At 51.4% G+C, this 20,984-nt stretch overlaps 1 protein-coding gene across 1 annotated transcript in view; it reads right to left on the minus strand.

Moving 5' to 3' along the window:
* LOC144598219 (uncharacterized) overlaps nt 1-20,984 on the minus strand; it is a 53,730-nt gene that overhangs the window by 13,049 nt on the left and 19,697 nt on the right. Inside the window, 3 exon segments of the mRNA XM_078408103.1 lie at nt 2,115-2,186; nt 7,457-7,556; nt 15,596-15,729. Of these exon segments, the coding sequence (XP_078264229.1) occupies nt 2,115-2,186; nt 7,457-7,556; nt 15,596-15,729 (306 nt within the window).

Here is a 20,984-nt window from a genome sequence, read left to right on the forward strand (position 1 = left end):
AAGGCTAGTAGAAACAAGGAACTGCAGATGCTGCTTTACAAAAAAAGGACAGAAAGTGCTGGAGTAACTCAACGGGTCAGGCAGCATCTGTGGAGAACATGGGTAGGTGACGTTTCGGGTCAAGACTCTTCTTCAGGCTGATTGTTGGATGGGAGCGAGGGGGGAGAACTATTATCTACCTCTTTGGTGACTCTCGGACTATCTTTGATAGGACGTTGCTGGCTTTACCTTGGACTACACGTTATTCCCTTATCATGTATCTGTACACTGTAAATGTCTCGATGGTAATCATGTATTGTCTTTCCACTGACTGGATAGCACGCAACAAAAGCTTCTCACTGTACCTCACTCAGTACACGGGACTATAAACCAAACTGAACTGAAAAGAAACATAGAAACATAGAAAATAGGTGCAGGAGGAGGCCATTTTGCCCTTCAAGCCAGCACAGCCATTCGTTGTGATCATGGCTGATCATCCACAATCAGTAACCCGTGCCTGCCTTCTCCCCATATCCCTTGATTCCACTAGCCCCTAGAGCTCTATCTAACTCTCTTTTAAATTCATCCAGTGAATTGGCCTCCACTGCCTTCTGTGGCAGAGAATTCCTCAAATTCACAACTCTCTGGGTGAAAAAGTTTTTACCCATCTCAGTTTTAAATGGCCTCCCCTTTATTCTTAGACATTTCTATTCTTAGAAAGGTGGAAAAGGGGCGTGGCAGGTGGAGGTGGGCGAGGGTGGGCATGGCAGGTGGAGGTGGGTGAGGGTGGGCAGGTGTTGGCGAGGCAGGTGGAGGTGGGTGAGGGTGGGCAGGTGTTGGCGTGGCAGGTGAGAGGTGGAGGTGGGTGAGGGTGGGCAGGCGAGGCAGGTGGCAGGTGGAGGTGGGTGAGGGTGGGCAGGTGTTGGCGTGGCAGGTGAGAGGTGGAGGTGGGTGAGGGTGGGCAGGCGTGGCAGGTGGAGGTGGGTGAGGGTGGGCAGGTGTTGGCAAGGCAGGTGGAGGTGGGTGAGGGTGGGCAGGTGTTCGCGTGGCAGGTGAGAGGTGGAGGTGGGTGAGGGTGGGCAGGCGAGGCAGGTGGCAGGTGGAGGTGGGTGAGGGTGGGCAGGTGTTGGCGTGGCAGGTGAGAGGTGGAGGTGGGTGAGGGTGGGCAGGAGAGGCAGGTGGCAGGTGGAGGTGGGTGAAGGTGGGAAGGTGTTGGCGTGGCAGGTGGAGGTGGGTGAGGGTGAGCAGGCGTGGCAGGTGACAGGTGGAGGTGGGTGAGGGTGGGCAGGCGTGGCAAGAGGCAGGTGGCAGGTGGTGGTGGATGAGGGTGGGCAGGTGGTGGGTGAGGGTGGGCAGGTGGCAGGTGGAGGTGGGTGAGGGTGAGCAGGCGTGGCAGGAGGCAGGTGGCAGTGGGTGAGGGTGGGCAGGTGTTGGCGAGGCAGGTGGGGGTGGGCAGGTGTTGGCGAGGCAGGTGGCAGGTGGAGGTGGGTGGGGGTGGGCAGGCGTGGCAGGTGGAGGTGGGTGAGGGTGGGCAGGCGTGGCAGGTGGAGGTGGGTGAGGGTGGGCAGGTGTTGGCGTGGCAGGTGGAGGTGGGTGAGGGTGGGCAGGTGTTGGCGAGGCAGGTGGCAGGTGGAGGTGGGTGAGGGTGGGCAGGTGTTGGCGAGGCAGGTGGAGGTGGGTGAGGGTGGGCAGGTGTTGGTGAGGCAGGTGGAGGTGCGTGAGGGTGGGCAGGTGTTGGCGAGGCAGGTGGAGGTGGGTGAGGGTGGGCATGTGTTGGCGAGGCAGGTGGCAGGTGGAGGTGGGTGAGGGTGGGCAGGTGTTGGTGAGGCAGGTGGAGGTGGGCAGGTGTTGGTGAGGCAGGTGGAGGTGGGTGAGAGTGGGCAGGTGTTGGTGAGGCAGGTGGAGGTGGGTGAGGGTGGGCAGGTGTTGGTGAGGCAGGTGGAGGTGGGTGAGGGTGGACAGGTGTTGGCGAGGCAGGTGGCAGGTGGAGGTGGGTGAGGGTGGGCAGGTGTTGGTGAGGCAGGTGTTGGCGAGGCAGGTGGCAGGTGGAGGTGGGTGAGGGTGGGCAGGTGTTGGTGAAGCAGGTGGAGGTGGGTGAGGGTGGGAGGTGAGAGGGCTGGTGTGAGGAGCGTTACCTGCAAGGTCTTCACTTGCAGCTCGTTGATGTGCAGTTGCACAGCCTGCCTCTGACTCCGCATCCTCTCCACCTGCAACAGCAACGATGCAGACCATCAGCAGGTGAGCACGGATTACAAAGCACAGGGAAGATTAGGAACATGCTGGATTAATCATACTGAGTAAATAACCGTCAAGCGTGTGTGTGTGTGGGGGCTCAGGCAATGACTTCTTTGCCAGGAGCCCCAGCTCCCCACCTGCGCTGCTCACTGAGGCACAGGGCAGACAGGGAGGGATTCTGAATAAATAACAGCAGGAAATCCAGCTCACTATAATTAAAAACATGGTCCAGCCCAGTGCCAGCACAATCCCTTCCTGCAACACACACACACACATCACGCTGCAAGATTCCAAACACTGCCTTTCTGTCATAATATAAACTATGTCATAAACTGTGTTTCTATAATATTCGCCAGTACAATGCACCTCCACAAAGCTAAATCCCAATTTTCAAATTGTTAACATGCATTGGTTTTATCCTTAGTAGTTATTAGTTTAGTAAATTAGAAGTTAATTTTAAAGAACGTTTAAGAAAGTTAGACAGGTACATAGAAACATAGAAACATAGAAAATAGGTGCAGGAGTAGGCCATTCGGCCCTTCGAGCCTGCACCGCCATTCAATATGATCATGGCTGATCATCCAGCTCAGTAACCTGTACCTGCCTTCTCTCCATACCCCCTGATCCCTTTAGCAAAAAGGGCCACATCTAACTCCCTCTTAAATATAGCCAATGAACTGGCCTCAACTACCTTCCGTGGCAGAGAATTCCACAGACTCACCACTCTGTGTGAAGAAATGTTTTCTCATCTCGATCCTAAAAGACTTCCCCCTTATCCTTAAGCTGTGACCCCTGGTTCTGGACTCCCCCAACATCGGGAACAATCTTCCCGCATCTAGCCTCTCCAACCCCTTAAGGATTTTATATGTTTCTATAAGATCCCCCCTCAGTCTTCTAAATTCCAGCGAGTACAAGCCCAGTCTATCCAGTCTTTCCTCATATGCAAGTCCCGCCATCCCAGGGATTAATCTGGTGAACCTTCTCTGTACTCCCTCTAAGGCAAGAACGTCTTTCCTCAGGTTAGGAGACCAAAACTGCACACAATACTCCAGGTGCGGTCTCACCAAGGCCCTGTACAACTGCAGCAGAACCTCCCTGCTCCTAAACTCAAATCCTCTTGCTATGAATGCCAACATACCATTCGCTTTCTTCACTGCCTGCTGCACCTGCATGCTTGCTTTCAATGACTGGTGCACCATGACACCCAGGTCACGTTGCATCTCCCCTTCTCCCAATCGGTCACCATTCAGGTAATACTCTGCTTTCCTGTTCTTGCCGCCAAAGTGGATAACCTCACATTTATCCACATTATATTGCATCTGCCATGCATTTGCCCACTCGCCTAATCTATCCAAGTCACTCTGCAGCTTCCTAGCATCCTCCTCGCAGCTAACACTGCCACCCAGCTTCGTGTCATCCGCAAACTTAGAGATGTTGCATTCAATTCCCTCGTCCAAATCATTAATATACACTGTAAATAACTGGGGTCCCAGCACTGAGCCTTGCGGTACCCCACTAGTCACTGCCTGCCATTCCGAAAAGGACCCGTTTATTCCTACTCTTTGCTTCCTGTCCGCCAACCAATTTCCTATCCACCTCAAAACTGAACCCTCAATACCGTGTGCTTTAAGTTTGTACACCAATCTCCTATGTGGGACCTTGTCGAAGGCCTTCTGAAAGTCCAGATATAACACATCGACTGGTTCTCCCTTATCCACTCTACTAGTTACAAGGCCAAGACGCTGTACAACTGCAGCAGGACCTCCCTGCTCCTAAACTCAAATCCTCTTGCTATGAATGCCAACATACCATTCGCTACATGGATAGGACAGGCAGACACAGAGTGCTGGAGTAACTCAGCGGGTCAGGCAGCATCTCTGGGGAGAAAGAATGGGCGACGTTTCGGTCGAGACCCTACTTCAGACTGACCTTTTCTTCCCATTCTTTCTCTCCAGAGATGCTGCCTGACCCGCTGAGTTACTCCAGCATTTTGTGTCTACCTTCGATTGAAACCAACATCTGCAGCTTTTTTCCTACACATGGATAGGACAGGTTTGGAGGGATATGGACCAAGCGCAGGCAGGTGGGACTAGTGTAGATGGGGCATGTTGGTCGGTGTGGGCAGGTGGGACTAGTGTAGATGGGGCATGGTGGTCGGTGTGGGCAGGTGGGACTAGTGTAGATGAGGCATGTTGGTCAGTGTGGGCAGGTGGGACTAGTGTAGATGGGGCATGTTGGTTGGTGTGGGCAGGTGGGACTAGTGTAGATGGGGTATGTTGGTCGGTGTGGGCAGGTGGGACTAGTGTAGATGGGGCATGTTGGTCGGTGTGGGCAGGTGGGACTAGTGTAGATGGGGTATGTTGGTCGGTGTGGGCAGGTGGGACTAGTGTAGATGGGGCAAATTGGTCGGTGTGGGCAGGTGGGACTAGTGTAGATGGGGCATGGTGGTCGGTGTGGGCAGGTGGGACTAGTGTAGATGAGGCATGTTGGTCAGTGTGGGCAGGTGGGACTAGTGTAGATGGGGCATGTTGGTTGGTGTGGGCAGGTGGGACTAGTGTAGATGGGGTATGTTGGTCGGTGTGGGCAGGTGGGACTAGTGTAGATGGGGCATGTTGGTCGGTGTGGGCAGGTGGGACTAGTGTAGATGGGGTATGTTGGTCGGTGTGGGCAGGTGGGACTAGTGTAGATGGGGCAAATTGGTCGGTGTGGGCAGGTGGGACTAGTGTAGATGGGGTATGTTGGTCGGTGTGGGCAGGTGGGACTAGTGTAGATGGGACATGTTGGTCGGTGTGGGGAGTTGGGCCGAAATCTAAACAGGAGGAAGGTATGTTGATTGAAAGAAATTGTAGATAAAAGTAGCTGGATTTTTAATTGATTTTGTACATTGGCACCTTTTAGTTGACAAATAAGCACAGATTCCATGTGTACAGCACCCCCGCTGTTAACAGACAAAACATTTCCCCAGAACTTCCTTCTGAAGGGTTCAATAATCCTAAAAAGCTGAGAGTGGAGCCAATATTGTAACGCTGAGTACTGTGTACATTCATTATGAATGTGGCCATGGAGAGTGGTTACAGGTGGAGGCCAAAACACACGGCGGCACCTGCTGCAAATCTGCAGTTAATCACGGAATGCTGGAACACTCCACAACTCAGGCAACAGAAAGACATGGGCAAGGGGGGAGGGGGGAGGGGGGAGGAGGGGGGGGGAGGGGAGGGGAGGGGAGGGGAGGGGAGGGGAGGGGAGGGGAGGGGAGGGGAGGGGAGGGAGGGAGGGAGGGAGGGAGGGAGGGAGGGAGGGAGGGAGGGAGGGAGGGAGGGAGGGAGGGAGGGAGGGAGGGAGGGAGGGAGGGAGGGAGGGAGGGAGGGAGGGAGGGAGGGAGGGAGGGAGGGAGGGAGGGAGGGAGGGAGGGAGGGAGGGAGGGAGGGAGGGAGGGAGGGAGGGAGGGAGGGAGGGAGGGAGGGAGGGAGGGAGGGAGGGAGGGAGGGAGGGAGGGAGGGAGAGAGAGAGAGAGAGAGACGGACAGAGAGAGAGAGACGGACAGAGAGAGAGAGACGGACAGAGAGAGAGAGACGGACAGAGAGAGAGAGACGGACAGAGAGAGAGAGACGGACAGAGAGAGAGAGACGGACAGAGAGAGACGGACAGAGAGAGACGGACAGAGAGAGACGGACAGAGAGAGACGGACAGAGAGAGACGGACAGAGAGAGACGGACAGAGAGAGACGGACAGAGAGAGACGGACAGAGAGAGACGGACAGAGAGAGACGGACAGAGAGAGACGGACAGAGAGAGACGGACAGAGAGAGACGGACAGAGAGAGACGGACAGAGAGAGACGGACAGAGAGAGACGGACAGAGAGAGACGGACAGAGAGAGACGGACAGAGAGAGACGGACAGAGAGAGACGGACAGAGAGAGACGGACAGAGAGAGACGGACAGAGAGAGACGGACAGAGAGAGACGGACAGAGAGAGACGGACAGAGAGAGACGGACAGAGAGAGACGGACAGAGAGAGACGGACAGAGAGATTAAGCCACCGACCCCGCTCGTCTTTGGGATGTGTGGGGAAGCCGGAGCACCCGGGGGAAACCCACGCGGTCACAGGGAGAACGTGCAAGCTCCACACAGACAGCGCCGGAGGTAAGGATTGAAAGGGGTCTCTGGCGCTGTGAGGCAGCAGCTCTACCCGCTGCTGGTTTGTGACCATGCCTTCATAAGTGATAGTATGCCCGCACAAATCAACAATCTATCTATCTCTGCCTTACAAATACCCACTGACTTGTGGCCTCCACAGCCGTCTGTGGCAAAGAATCCCACAGATTCACCGCCCTCTGACTAAAGAAATTCCTCCTCATCTCCATCCTAAAGGAACGCCCTTTAATTCTGAGGCTGTGCCCTCTGGTGCCAGACTCTCCCACTGGTGGAAACATCCTCTCCACATCGGGCGGCACGGTGGCGCAGCAGGTAGAGCTGCTGCCTCACAATGCCGGAGAACTGGGTTTGATCCTGACTATGGGTGCTGTATGTGTGGAGTTTGCACGTTCTCCCCGTGACCCACGTGGGTTTTCTCTGGATGCTTCGGCTTCCTCCCATACTCCAAAGACGTGCGGGTCTGTAGGTTAATTGGCCTGGTATAAAAGTAAACCAGAGAGTTGTGAATCTGTGGAATTCTCTGCCACAGAAGGCAGTGGAGGCTAATTCACTGGATGCATTCAAGAGAGAGCTAGATGGAACTCTCAGGGTTAGTGGAATCAAGGGATATGGGGAGAAGGCAGGAACGGGGTACTGATTTGTAATGATCAGCCATGATCATATTAAATGGCGGTGCTGGCTCGAAGGGCCGAATGGCCTCCTCCTGCACCTATTGTCTATGTATCTATGTAAATTGTCCCTAGTGTGAGGAGGACAGTGTTTGTGTGCGGGGATCACTGGTCGTTGCGGACTCATTGGGCTGAAGGACCTGTTTCCGCGATGTATCTCTGAACTAAACTAAACCATGAGCCCCAGAAAATAGACACAGAAAGCTGGAGTAACTCAGCGGGTCAGGCAGCATCTGTGGAGAACATGGATAAGTGATGTTTGGGGTGGAGACCCTTGTTCAGACTGGTTAGGGATAAGTGAGACGAGAGATGTGGACGATGATGAGGAGGGAGCCTTGTGTCGCTGGAGCAGTAACGTTAGCAGTCGGCTGCTCTGGTGCAGGGGCATCAGATGTTAACCAGACTCACTGCAGACTCACCCACAGAGCTCCACCCTGCAGTAGGTGGACTCCTTGCCCACACTCTGCCTTCACCTCCACACACGGCACCCCTTGGCGACCTGGGCTTGGCGTGGCTCCGCTGAAACAAAACACACACGTCATGACGTCACAAGCTGGAAAGGAGACAGAGAAGATTTGCAAGGATGTTGCCAGGACTCGAGGGTCAGAGCTACAGGCAGAGGTTGGGGTGGTTAGGACTTTGGAGCGAGCGCAGGAGTATGAGGGGTGATCTTATAGAGGTGTAGAAAATCATCAGGGGAATAGATCGGGTAGACGCACAGTCTTGTACCCAGAATTGGTACATAGGGGAATTGGGGAATTGAGGATCAGAGGACCCAGGTTTAAGTTGAAGGGGAAAGGATTTAATAGGAATCTGAGGGGTAACTTTTTTACACAGAGGGTGGTGGGTGTATGGAACAAGCTGCCAGAGGAGGTAGTTGAGGCTGGGACTATCCCAACGTTTAAGAAACATTTGGACAGGTTCATGGATAGGACAGGTTTGAAGGGACCAAACGCAGGCAGATGGGACTAGTGTAGCTGGGACATGTTGTGGGCAAGATGGGCTAAAGGGCCTGTTTCCACACTATATCACTCTATGACTCTAAGTGATAGGAGCAAAATTAGGCCATTCGACCCATGGAGTCTACCCCGCCATTCAATCACGGCTGATCTATTTCTCCTTCCTAACCCCATTCTCCTACCTTCTCCCCATAATCCCCGACACCCGAGCTGGGCGGGTGTTCAGTGCTTCCCACTGCCATCGATCAGATCACACGGCACAGGAACAGGCCCTTTCCCCCACCGCACCATTCTATCCACACTGACCCCATCTCACCCCCTACACACACCCATCAACTCCCCCCACATTCCACCCCTCACCCACACACTGGGGGCAATTTACAGTGGCCCATTAACACCTCCACCCCGCACGTCTTTGGGATGTGGAAGGAAACCGGAGCACCTGGGGAAACCCACGAGGTCACGGGGAGAACGTGCAAACACCACAGTAAATGCCAGAGATTGAACCTGGGTAAGACTGACTCCTGGGATTACAGGTAGACACAGAGTGCTGGAGTAACTCAGTGGGTCAGGCAGCATCTGTGGGGAACATGGATAGGTGATGTTTCACAGAGTGCTGGAGTAACTCAGCGGGTCAGGCAGCATCTGTGGAGAACATGGATAGGTGACTTTTTGGGTTGGGTGTGAAGAAAGGTTCTGACCTAAAACGCAACCCATCCTTTCTCTCCAGAGATGCTGCCTGCCACCTATTCCATAGTCTTGACATGTTCGGCCCATCAAGCCTGCCCTGTCATAAAATCTAATCACGGTGGATCTATATAGTGCCAACTCCTCCATCGTTCCATTTCTCCAGTCTCTCCATGTCGTGGTCTTTCCAATATTTACGCACTTTGCAATGGGCCAGCTTCCACCGCCCACCGCACAGAGATTTCCAGAGTTCATCATCCTCGTGAGAACGAAGTTCTCCTCACCACAGGTTAAATGTGTTCCCATGTTCCTTGTGTGTGACTTGCCCGCTCGTGAAAACAGCTCATTCATCTCCCAGTCACACATCTATAGGATCGTATGGCTGTGGTGGAAACGCCCCTCCAAATAAGGGAAGGGATTCTGTATAAAGTTGGATACATTTGGCAATGAATATCTGTATTGAATGAATGTATAACCTCCAGGAATGTCGGATGGAGTTTTGAAAAGAAAATGTTTTGTAAATATTTATTTCTGGAATAAAGTATTTTTTGATATTAAAAAAAAGTATGTGTTTAAATAAGGTCACTCCTCATTCATTTAAACTACAAAGAAAACACCCACCACTTGTTCAGTCGAGACAACCCTGTAATTCATCTGAAGAAGGGTCTCGACCCGAAACGTCACCCATTCTTTCTCTCCACAGATGCTGCCTGACCCGCTGAGTTACTCCAGCACTCTGTGAAACGTCACCTATCCATGTTCTCCACAGATGCTGCCTGACCCGCTGAGTTACTCGAGCACTCTGTGAAACGTCACCTATTCGTGTTCTCCACAGATGCTGCCCGACCCACTGAGTTACTCCAGCACTCTGTGAAACGTCACCTATCCATGTTCCCCACAGATGCTGCCTGACCCGCTGAGTTACTCCAGCACTCTGTGAAACGTCACCTATCCATGTTCCCCACAGATGCTGCCTGACCCGCTGAGCTATTGTCTATCTTCGGTATAAAGCAGCATCTGCAGTTCCTTCCTGTACATATGTTTGGTGCACTAAGTCGATGTGTAATCCATCAGCACCCACGTTCTGCCAGCACACCAGTAACAAACACACACATCTCCCATTTTCCCAAGGCAACCTTTTTTTTTAACAAAAATAAATCTATCAATTATTGCAATATATACAATGCAAAACAATACCAAATGAACCCGCCACCATAATACAAAATCACCCAATTATCTAAACAAATATTCTTAAATGTTACACTCGTAACAACTATATTACAATCCTTGTCAAGGATGTATTCCACCCCCCCAAACTGCCCAGTGGTCCCGGAAATCCCCGAGGGTTCCCGTGGGCAGCGGGTCCCAAGGCAACCTTGCTGTTACTCATTCTCGATTGGGTCCCGGCTGGAATTCCGTTGGGATTCAGGAGCGTCTGAGGGATGGAGACACAGTCTGTCTCTGGCACTGCTGGACCTGTTCCTGCTGCTGCCCTGTCCAAACTGCAGTGTCCATGCTTTGTTTCAGTCTCAACCGTGCTGGGACTTAGTTCAGTTTAGTTTAGAGATACAGCGCGAAAACAGGCCCTTCGGCCCACCAAGTCCGTGCCGACCTGCGATCCCCACCAGCTATCCGACACACACTAGGGACGTTTACATTTATACCAAGCCAATTAACCTACAAACCTGATGATTAGTACAGGTGTCAGAGGTTATGGGGAGAAGGCAGGAGAATGGGGTGAGGAGGGAGAGATAGATCAGCCATGATTGAATGGCGGAGTAGACTTGATAGGCCGAATGGCCTAATTCTGCTCCTATCACTTATGATCTTACGATCTCGGAGAAAACCCACGCAGGTCACGGGGAGAAGGTACAAATTCCATACAGACAGCACCTGTAGTTGTGTTGGAACCCGGTCTCTGGCACTGGAAGCACTGTGAGGCAGCAACTCTACCGCTGTGCCATCATGCCACCCACCTGCACTCTGTAGGGATTCGCAAGGAATCCTCCCGACTGGTGCGCCTGAATCTTCTGGGCATGTGCAGAGTTCCTCCCGAGCTCAGATACAGCCCAACGAGTGATATGAATGCTGCCTCTCACCAACATCGGATCACTCAAATTCATCGGCTGTTTGAGAATGCTTCAGAAACTGACAGCACTGACATGTACAGAGACAGAGGATGGTTGTGGACATCTCCCTCCCAAACAGGCTCTGAAGAATGATCCCACCCAAAACATCACCTATCCATGTTCTCCACAGATGCTGCCTGACCTGCTGAGTTACTCCAGCACTCTGTGAAACGTCACCTATCCATGTTCTCCACAGATGCTGCCTGACCCGCTGAGTTACTCCGGCACTCTGTGAAACGTCACCCAATCCTTCTCTCCAGAGATGCTGCCTGACTCGCTGAGTTACTCCAGCACTCTGTGTCTATCTTCAGTGTGTGTGTGTCTCTCTCTCAAACATGTTCAGGGATAGCATTCCTACATTCACCTCTCCAGAGACTAACAACAGTACACACAGGAATAGGCCCTTCGGCCCACAATGTCCGTGCCAAACATGATGCCGTTAAACTAATCCCCTCTGCCTGCATGTGATCCATTCCCTGCATATCCATGGGCCTATCTAAAAGCCACAAACACCATTATCGTTTCTGCCTCCACCACCATCTCTAGCAATGCATTCCAGGCCCCCACCAACCTCTGTGTAAAAGAAACTCCTCTAAACCTTGTCCCTCTCACATTAAATCGATGTCTTCTACCCTGACACTTCCAGCCTGCGTAAAAGATTGTCTACCCTATCAATGCCTCTCAGCATTTTATAAACATCTGTCAGCTGCCCCCTCAGCCTCCGATGCTCCAGAGAAAAAAAATCATGTTTGTCCAACCTCTCCTTACAGCGTAAACCATGGTGAATCCTGGTCAACCTCTCCAACCTCTCCCTGTAGCTGGAACCCTCTAATCCAACCTCTCCCTGTAGCTGGAACCCTCTAATCCAACCTCTCCCTGTAGCTGGAACCCTCTAATCCAACCTCTCCCTGTAGCTCACACCCTCTAATCCAACCTCTCCCTGTAGCTGGAACCCTCTAATCCAACCTCTCTCTCCCTGTAGCTCACACCCTCTAATCCACCCTCTCCCTGTAGCTGGAACCCTCTAATCCAACCTCTCCCTGTAGCTCACACCCTCTAATCCAACCTCTCCCTGTAGCTGGAACCCTCTAATCCAACCTCTCCCTGTAGCTCACACCCTCTAATCCACCCTCTCCCTGTAGCTCACACCCTCTAATCCAATCTCTCCCTGTAGCTCACTGCCCTCTCTCCAAAGCCTGCACACCCTTCCTGTAATGGAGTCACCAGAACTGTACGCAATACTCCAAATGTGGTCCAATCAAAGTTTTCTAAAGCTGCAAATGTCTTACCAACTTTTATACTCAATGCCCCGACTGTTCAAGGCAAGCATTCTGTCCGCCATCTTTACCACTCATGTTTCTACTCTCTGGGCCATGGACATACACACCGAGATTCCTGTGTACCAGCACCTCTGATGGTCCTGCCATTCACGGTACACTTTCCCTCTGCCACTTGACCGCCCAAAATGCAACATCTCACACTTGTCCGGATTGTCTGTTGATGGGCAGCGGGTAGAGCTGCTGCCTCACAGCGCCAGAGACCCGGGTTCCATCCCGACTACGGGTGCTGTCTGTGCGGAGTTTTACGTTCTCCCCGTGACCTGCGTGGGTTTGCTCCGGGTGCTCCGGTTTCCTCCCACACTCCAAAGACGTGCGGGTTTGTAGCTAAATTGGCTTCTGTAAATTGGAAATTGTCCCCAGTGTGTGGGATAGTGCTAGTGTACGGGGTGATCGCAGGTCGGCACAGTCTCAATGGACCAAAGGGCTTCTTTCCACGTTGTATGTCTAAAACCTAGAGGGAATAAAATGGGATTAGACACAAAATGCCAGAGTAACTTAGCGAGACAGGCAGCATCTCTGGAGAGAAGGAATGGGTGAAGTTTCGGGTCGTCAGAACATCACCCATTCCATCTCTCCAGAGATGCTGCCTGTCCCGTTGAGTTACTCCGGCATTTTGCGTCTACCTTCGATTTAAACCAGCATCTGCAGTTTCTTTCCTGCACAAAATGGGATTAGTGTTGGATTAGTGGTGGTCAGCACGGACTCGGTGGGCCAAAGCGCCTGTTTATCTGCTGAGCGACTCTAAGACTCGGGAGGTATCGAAGCACATTTGTCCACAGCAGAAAAATAAGATCCAATTTCAGCTGGCATGCTTAACACGTCTGAGCAAGCAAAGGCTTGACATGTGCTGGTCTCAATCATCCCGGGAATGCCAGGGATAATTTCACATGGTACACTATCCTTGCCACATTTCCACATCTACAAATAAAAACAGTATTACCAGGTCTATTGCACTTGAAAACAGGGCAGCAGAATGCAATTTCAATTGACACAGTAAATAAGAGATAGGGTGATGGAGCCTAATGCCCAGAGGGAGCAGGCTGGGAGATTTTCATCGTAACTGTACCTCCCAGAGTTTGTGCGTGTGACAATAAACCCCAGTCTCCTTGAATGACAATCACCACAAAATACTGAAAAAACCCCATCAATAATAACAGACTTAAAGGATAAACAAGGAGAAATTCTCTCTGCGTTGACATCTCAAGGTGCAACAACAAATAAGATTGAAAACGGCAAAAGGAATTTCGAGCAATGAGTTAGAGACAGCAACACAATGAAAGTGGAGCTCGTCCCAGCTTCCTAATGAAACTGCGTTGTAACAGAAAGTTGTCACAAAAAAACAGCTGACGGCATCTTAATGACTTGTTGTGGTAGGACCCCGACTAATTATCTATACCAGAGAATTTGATTCCCATCACAACCATCAGTGAATTTTAATTTAGTTAATTATATTAAATTTTAGCTTAGTTTAGAGATACAGCGGGGAAACAGGCCCTTCGGCCCACCCGAGTCCGTGCTGACCAGCGATCCCCGCACACTAACACTACCCTACACACACGAGGGACAATTTACAATTTTACTGAAGTCAATTCACCTACACATCTGTGCGTCTTTAGAGTGTGGGAGGAAACCGGAGCACCCGGAGAAAACCCACGCAGGTCACGGGGAGAACGTGCAAACTCCGTACAGACTGTGGTCAGGATCGAACCCGGGTCTCTCACAAGACTACCAGATGTTTATACAACCCCTCTGTTGTCTCATATCATTCAGGAAGGATATCTACCGTCCTCACCCAGTCAAGGTTTACATTTAGGTTTAGGTTTATCATTGCAAGGTGTACTGAGGTACGGTGAAAAGATTTGTTCTGCGTGCTATCCAAACAGATCAGATAACTACCGTCAAGCTCAAGTACAATATGTAGAGGAAAGGGGAAGATACTGAGTGCAGAACATAGTTCTGCGACAGACACAAGATGCTGGAGTAACTCAGCAGGACAGGCAGCATGTCTGGAGAGAAGGAATGGGCGACGTTTCAGGTCAAGACCCATTTTCGGACTGGTCAGATGAAAGGGAAACGAGAGATACAGACGATGATGTTGAGAGATAAAGAACAATAAATGAAACATATGCAAAAAAGTAATGATGATAAAGGAAACAGGCCATTGAAAGCTGCTTGTTGAGTGAAAATGAGAAGCTGGTGCAACTTTGGTGGGGGAGGGATGGAGAGAGAGAGAATGCCAGAGATCTACTCCAGCTTTTTGTGTCTATCTTTGGTTTAAACCAGCATCTGCAGTTCCTTCCTAAACATAGTTCTCAGCATTGTTGTACACCAGTTCCAGAAGCCGTCGGGTCTGCATGTGACTCCAGGTCAATGTGTTTGTAGGTTAATCTGTAAATTGTCCCTAGTGAGTTGGGAGTGGATGGGAAAGTGGGATAACACAGAACTAGCGTGAACAGATAATCGATGGTTGGCGTGGAGTTGGTAAGCTGAAGGGCCTGTTTCTATGCTGTATCTGTAAACTAACTAAACTAGACAGCACTGGGGAGAACTATTCCCTGAAGGAGCTGCCTTTGCTGTCAGACTGGTTTAACACTTCCTGCCTGTGAACTAGGCTGGCAACTTCGCTTGTACCCACAGTTGTCAACAGTGCGGCACGGTGGCGCAGCGGGTAGAGCTGCTGCCTCACAGCGCCAGAGACCCGGGTTCCATCCTGACTTTGGGTGCTGTCTGTACAGAGTTTGCACGTTCTCCCCGTGACCTGCATGGGTTTTCTCCGGGATCTCCGGTTTCCTTCCACATTCCAAAGACGTGCGGGTTTGTAGGCTAATTGACTTGAAAAAATTGTCAATTGTCCATAGTGTGTGTAGGATAGTGCTAGTGTATGGGGTAATCGCTGGTCAGCATGGATGCGATGGGCCGAAGGGCCTGTTTCAGCACCGAATCTTGGATGGCACTGGGTTTGACGGCACTGGGCCTGTACTCGCTGGAGTTTAGAAGGATGAGGGGGGATCTCATTGAAACGTACAGAATAGTGAGCGGCCTGGATAGAGTGGATGTGGAGAGGATGTTTCCACTAGTGGGAGAGTCTAGGACCAGAGGGCACAGCCTCAGAATTAAAGGACATTCCTTTAGGAAGGAGATGAAGAGGAATTTCTTTAGTCAGAGGGTGGTGAATCTGTGGAATTCATTGCCACAGACGGCTGTGGAGGCCACAAGTCAGTGGATATATTTATGGAAGAGATGGATAGATTCTTGATTAGTGTGGGTGTCAGGGGTTATGGGGAGAAGGCAGGGGAATGGGGTTAGGAGGGAGAGATAGATCAGTCACGATTGAACGGCAGAGCAGAATCGATGGGCCGAATGGCCTAATTCTACCCCTATCACTTATGATGTTATGATGCGTACACTAAATGAAACTAAACAGAAGTGTAACGTATATCTACCCCAGCTTCATCCTGGTGAGATGGCCGCGGACCCAGCGTTGGATGATGTGCACAGGAGAGTGATGGGCAAGGATGTTGTTGATGGTGCCCACCAGCTTGTGGACGTTGTCCAGCTCACTGCGCCAGGTGGAGATCTGCAGGAGAGGTTAGAGTATCAGCGGCCGCTCGCAGGTCAACCAGGGAGCTGAGGTGCGCACGTACGATTGAGAACCGCTCATTGGCATGGGTTAAGGGAAGGAAGACTGGTGTTGTCTACTTCAATATCCCCGTGTTGTAAACAGCAGCAACAGTCAGCACTTCAGCAATGATGACATCGCACAATGTAGCACGAGGGTGTCAGAGGAGAGTACATCACACACAATCTGTCAGAGACAAACACTAATGAAGCTGGCAGCTTAGAAGGTAGACACAGAGTGCTGGAGTAACTCAGCTGGTCAGGCAGCATCTCTGGAGAGAAGGAATGGGTGATGTTTCAGGACAATGTCCCGCCCCCTCCCCTGACATCCGTCTGAAGAAGGGTCTCGGCCCGAAACGTCACCCATTCCTTCTCTCCAGAGATGCTGCCTGACCCGCTGAGTTACTCCAGCATTTTGTGTCTACCTTTGAAGGAGCAGCGTGTGTGGGAGATGGGAGGAGCAGTGGGAACATTCCAGGTGGGAACATTCCAGGTGGGAAGTCCGGAGCTGAGGACACAGCAGGTGAGAGCACAGGTAAACATGGCAGCATGAAGGGAGGTTGGTCCGGGAGAAACCTTGCAACAACACAAGTGTTCACAATCTGACATCAAAGCAGAAAGTGCTGGAAATTATAAATCGGTCAGGCAGCACCTGTGGAGAGAGACAGCCAGAGTGAACATGTCAGGTTGACCATCCTCTACAATACTTCCCCCCAGCCCGCCTCCAGTACGCACCGATTCCACTCCCAATCCCGGTGTTGCAGCTCAGCTCAGTTCAGTTCAGTTCAGAGATACAGCGTAGAAACAGGCCCTTCGGCCCAGCAAGTTCACGCCGACCATCGATTGAGAATGATCAGCCATGATCACATTGAATGGCGGTGCTGGCTCGAAGGGCCGAATGGCCTACTCCTGCACCTATTGTCTATTGCCCCGTACACTAGTTCCATCCTACACACGAGGGATAATTTACAGAAGCCAATCGGCCTACAAACCCGCATGTAGGAGGTAACCGGAGCACCCGGTTTCGAAAACCCACTCAGGTCACTGGGAGATCGTATTAACTCCGTACACGGCACCCGTAGTCAGGATGGAACCCGGGGCTCCGGCGCTGTGAGGCAGCAGCTTTACCCGCTGCGCCACCTTATCATGCACTCATGGTATTGTCTCTGATAACAAGCTCCCATGTGGGAGCTTCAGAAACGGTTTCCTTCTCCCTGAACCGTGGCTTCTCCTCCAGTGAAGCTGACAGACACTTTCACCACGTCTCACCTCTGCTCTCAACCCCACTCCTCCTGGGCACAGCAAGACCACAGCTCACTGCCCCTCTCCCTGCACCCCAACACCCCTCCACTGCCAATGCACTGCTCTTCGCCATTACTACCAAACTCAGTTCAGTTTAGTTTATTGTCACGTGTACCGAGGTACAGTGAAAAGCTTTTGTTGTCAGGCAGCAGAAAGACAATACATAGGTATCATGCATGTACAGATACATAGAAACATAGAAACATAGAAAATAGGTGCAGGAGTAGGCCATTCGGCCCTTCGAGCCTGCACCGCCATTCAATATGATCATGGCTGATCATCCAGCTCAGTAACCTGTACCTGCCTTCTCTCCATACCCCCTGATCCCTTTAGCAAAAAGGGCCACATCTAACTCCCTCTTAAATATAGCCAATGAACTGGCCTCAACTACCTTCTGTGGCAGAGAATTCCACAGACTCACCACTCTCTGTGTGAAGAAATGTTTTCTCATCTCGGTCCTAAAAGACTTCCCCCTTATCCTTAAGCTGTGACCCCTGGTTCTGGACTCCCCCAACATCGGGAACAATCTTCCCGCATCTAGCCTCTCCAACCCCTTAAGAATTTTATATGTTTCTATAAGATCCCCCCTCAGTCTTCTAAATTGCAGTGAGTACAAGCCCAGTCTATCCAGTCTTTCCTCATATGCAAGTCCCGCCATCCCAGGGATTAATCTGGTGAACCTTCTCTGTACATGATCAGGGAATAATTTAGTGCAAGGTAAAGCCAGTAAAGTCCAATCAAGGATAGTCCGAGGGTCATCAAAGAGGTAGATAGCAGTTCAGCACTGCTCTCTGGTTGCGGTAGGATGGTTCAGTTGCCTGATAACAGCCGGGAAGAAACTGTCCCTGAATCTGGAGGTGTGCGTTTGCACACTTCTGTACCTCTTGCCTGATGGGAGAGGGGGGGGAGAGGGAGTGACCGGGGTGAGACCGGTCCGTGATTATGCTGCTGGCCTTGCCGAAGCAGTGTGAGGTGTAGATGGAGGCTGGTTTGTGTGATGGTCTGGGCTGCTGGCCTTGCCGAGGCAGCGTGAGGTGTAGATGGAGGCGGTGGAAGGGAGGTTGGTTTGTGTGATGGTCTGGGCTGCGTCCACAATTGCCTGCAATTTCTTGGATGGAGCTGTTCCCAAACTGTGTTGTGATGCATCCTGGAAATTCCATCACCTTTCACCAGGATGTTACCTGGGCTTCAGGGTTTGAGTTACAGTGGGAGGATGGATAGGCTGGGACTTGAGCGAACGATGCTGAGGGGTGACCTTATTGAGGCGACAAGATCACGAGCGGCACGGATAAAGGGAACACGGAGTAAAGAGGTCCTTCTGCAGTTGTACAGGGAGACAACATCTGGAGTTCTGTGTGCAGTTGTACAGGGCCCTGGTGAGACTACACTTGGAGAACTGTGTGCAGATGTACAGGGCCCTGGTGAGACCACATCTGGAGTATTGTGTGCAGTTTTCGTCTCCTAATATGAGGAAGGACATCCTTGTTATTGAGGCAGTGCAGCGTAGGCTCACGACGTTAATCCCCCGGATGACGGGACTGTCATATGAGGAGCGATTGGAAAGGCTGGGCTTGTATTCACAGGAGTTTCGAAGGATCAGAGGGATCTTACAGAAACATATAAAATTATAAAAGGACTGGACAAGCTAGATGCAGGAAAAATATTCCCGATGTTGGGGGAGTCCAGAACTAGGGGACACAGTCTAAGAATAAAGGGGAGGCCATTTAAAACTGAGATGAGAGGAAACTTTTTCACCCAGAGAGTTGTGAATTTGTGGGATTCTCTGCCACAGAGGGCAGTGGAGACCAATTCACTGGATGAATTTTAAAGAGAGTTAGATAGAGCTCTAGGGGCTAGTGGAATCAAGGCATTTGGGGAGAAGGCAGGCACGGGTTACTGATTGTGGAGGATCAGCCATGATCACAGTGAATGACGGTGCTGGCTCGAAGGGTCAAATGGCCTTCTCCTGACCCTATTTTCTATGTTTCTATGTTTTGAGGGAAAGATTTAATAGGAAACTGAGGGGCAACATGTTCATCCTAAGGGTGGTGGATGTATGGAACGGGTTACCAGAGGAGGTAGTTGAGGCAGGTAAATAATAGCATTTGAAAAGACATTTGAACCGGTACATGGTTTAGAGCAGTATCAGCCAACCTGGGGCAAATGGGACTAGCTTAGATGGGGCATCTTGGTCAGCATGGACGTTGGGCCGAAAGGCCTATTTGAGTCTGAAGAAGGGTCTTGGTCTGAAACATCATCTATTCCTTATCTCCAGAGATGCTGCCGAACCTGCTGAGTTACTCCAGCATTTTGTGTCTATCTTTCACTGGAATATAGGATGAGCGGGGAACTCATAGAAATCCTTTTCCACCCAGAGAGTTGTGAATCTGTGGATTTTTTTTGCCACAGAAGGCAGTGGAGGCCAATTCACTGGATGTTTTCAAGAGAGAGTTAGATTTAGCTCTTGGGGCTAACGGAATCAAGGGGTGTGGGAAGAAAGCAGGAACGGGGTACTGATTCTGGATGATCAGCCATGATCATATTGAATGGCGGTGCTGGCTCAAAGGGCCGAATGGCCTACTCCTGCACCTATTTTCTAAGTTTCTATGTTCAGGTGTAAACCAGCAGTTCCTTGCTACACACAGGCCTGTTTCCAAGCTGGATGACTCGATCACTCCTTGACTCCAGTTTTAAACATTAAGGAGCTGGAAGGCAAGGCTCAAGAAGTGAAGAAGCCAAAACACTGAATGGCGAAGCTGACACAGCAGACCTTTCGGCCCCTCAAGCCTGCTACTGTCCCTTATGCTTGGCATCCAGGCAAGTTGGGGTGGTGAATCTGTGGAATTCATTGCCACAGATGGCTGTGGTGGCCAAATCATTGTGTATGTTTAAAGCGGACACAGATAGGTTCTTGATCAGTAAGGACGTCAAAGGTTATGGGGAGAAGGCAGGAGAATGGGGTTGAGAGGGGAAGATAGATCAGCCATGATTGAATGGTGGAACAGACTCGATAAGCCGAATGGTCTGTCTGCTCCTATGTCTAATGAACGCAAACGTTGGCATATTTAAATTGATCAGCAGCGTAAGGCCTGTTAACATAGAACAGCAGAGCATGGGTGCAGGCCATTTAAAGGGCACATCTGTCTGCCTTTGCTCTGTCTTCCCTTCCCTGCTTGTTCGTGTGACCGCCTAAATACCTCCTAAATGCTGCTATTGGAATGTGAACATTATGTAAGCACCTTCCTTTCAGTCACACCCTGAGGCAATTTGGGAAATTCTGATCATTTTCAAAGATTCCACTTAGTATTATCCAATTAGAAAGTAATTGCCTGTGCTGATAGTGGACGTGAACCACAGATACGTTGTACTAATGCCGCAGAAACACATTACCATACCACCTTCAGCACGGCAACTTATCATGGCACCTCACAGAAGTGCTATTTAGCAAGATTTGACAGCAAGCCTGGTAAACAGTTGTCAGGCAGCAGACCAAATGCTTTGTCAGGCAGAGCCTGGAGGGGCTGAAAGGGCTTGCAGGAGGGAGTTCCACAAACCTGCAGCCGAGGCAATGACCATCACAGCTGCCCACAACCTGCACCCACCACACCCTGCACCCACCGCACCCTGCACCCACCGCACCCTGCACCCACCGCACCCTGCACCCCCTGCACCCTGCACCCACCACACCCTGCACCCACCACACCCTGCACCCACCCACACCCTGCACCCACCCACACCCTGCACCAACCACACCCTGCAGCACCCACAACCTGCACCCACACCCTGCACCCACCATACCCTGCACCCACAACCTGCACCCACCACACCCTGCACCCACCACACCCTGCACCCACCACACCCTGCACCCACCACACCCTGCACCCACCACACCCTGCACCCTCCACACCCTGC

This window comes from Rhinoraja longicauda, chromosome 11 (assembly GCF_053455715.1).
Source record: "Rhinoraja longicauda isolate Sanriku21f chromosome 11, sRhiLon1.1, whole genome shotgun sequence".
NCBI classification, from domain to species: Eukaryota; Metazoa; Chordata; class Chondrichthyes; order Rajiformes; family Arhynchobatidae; genus Rhinoraja; species Rhinoraja longicauda.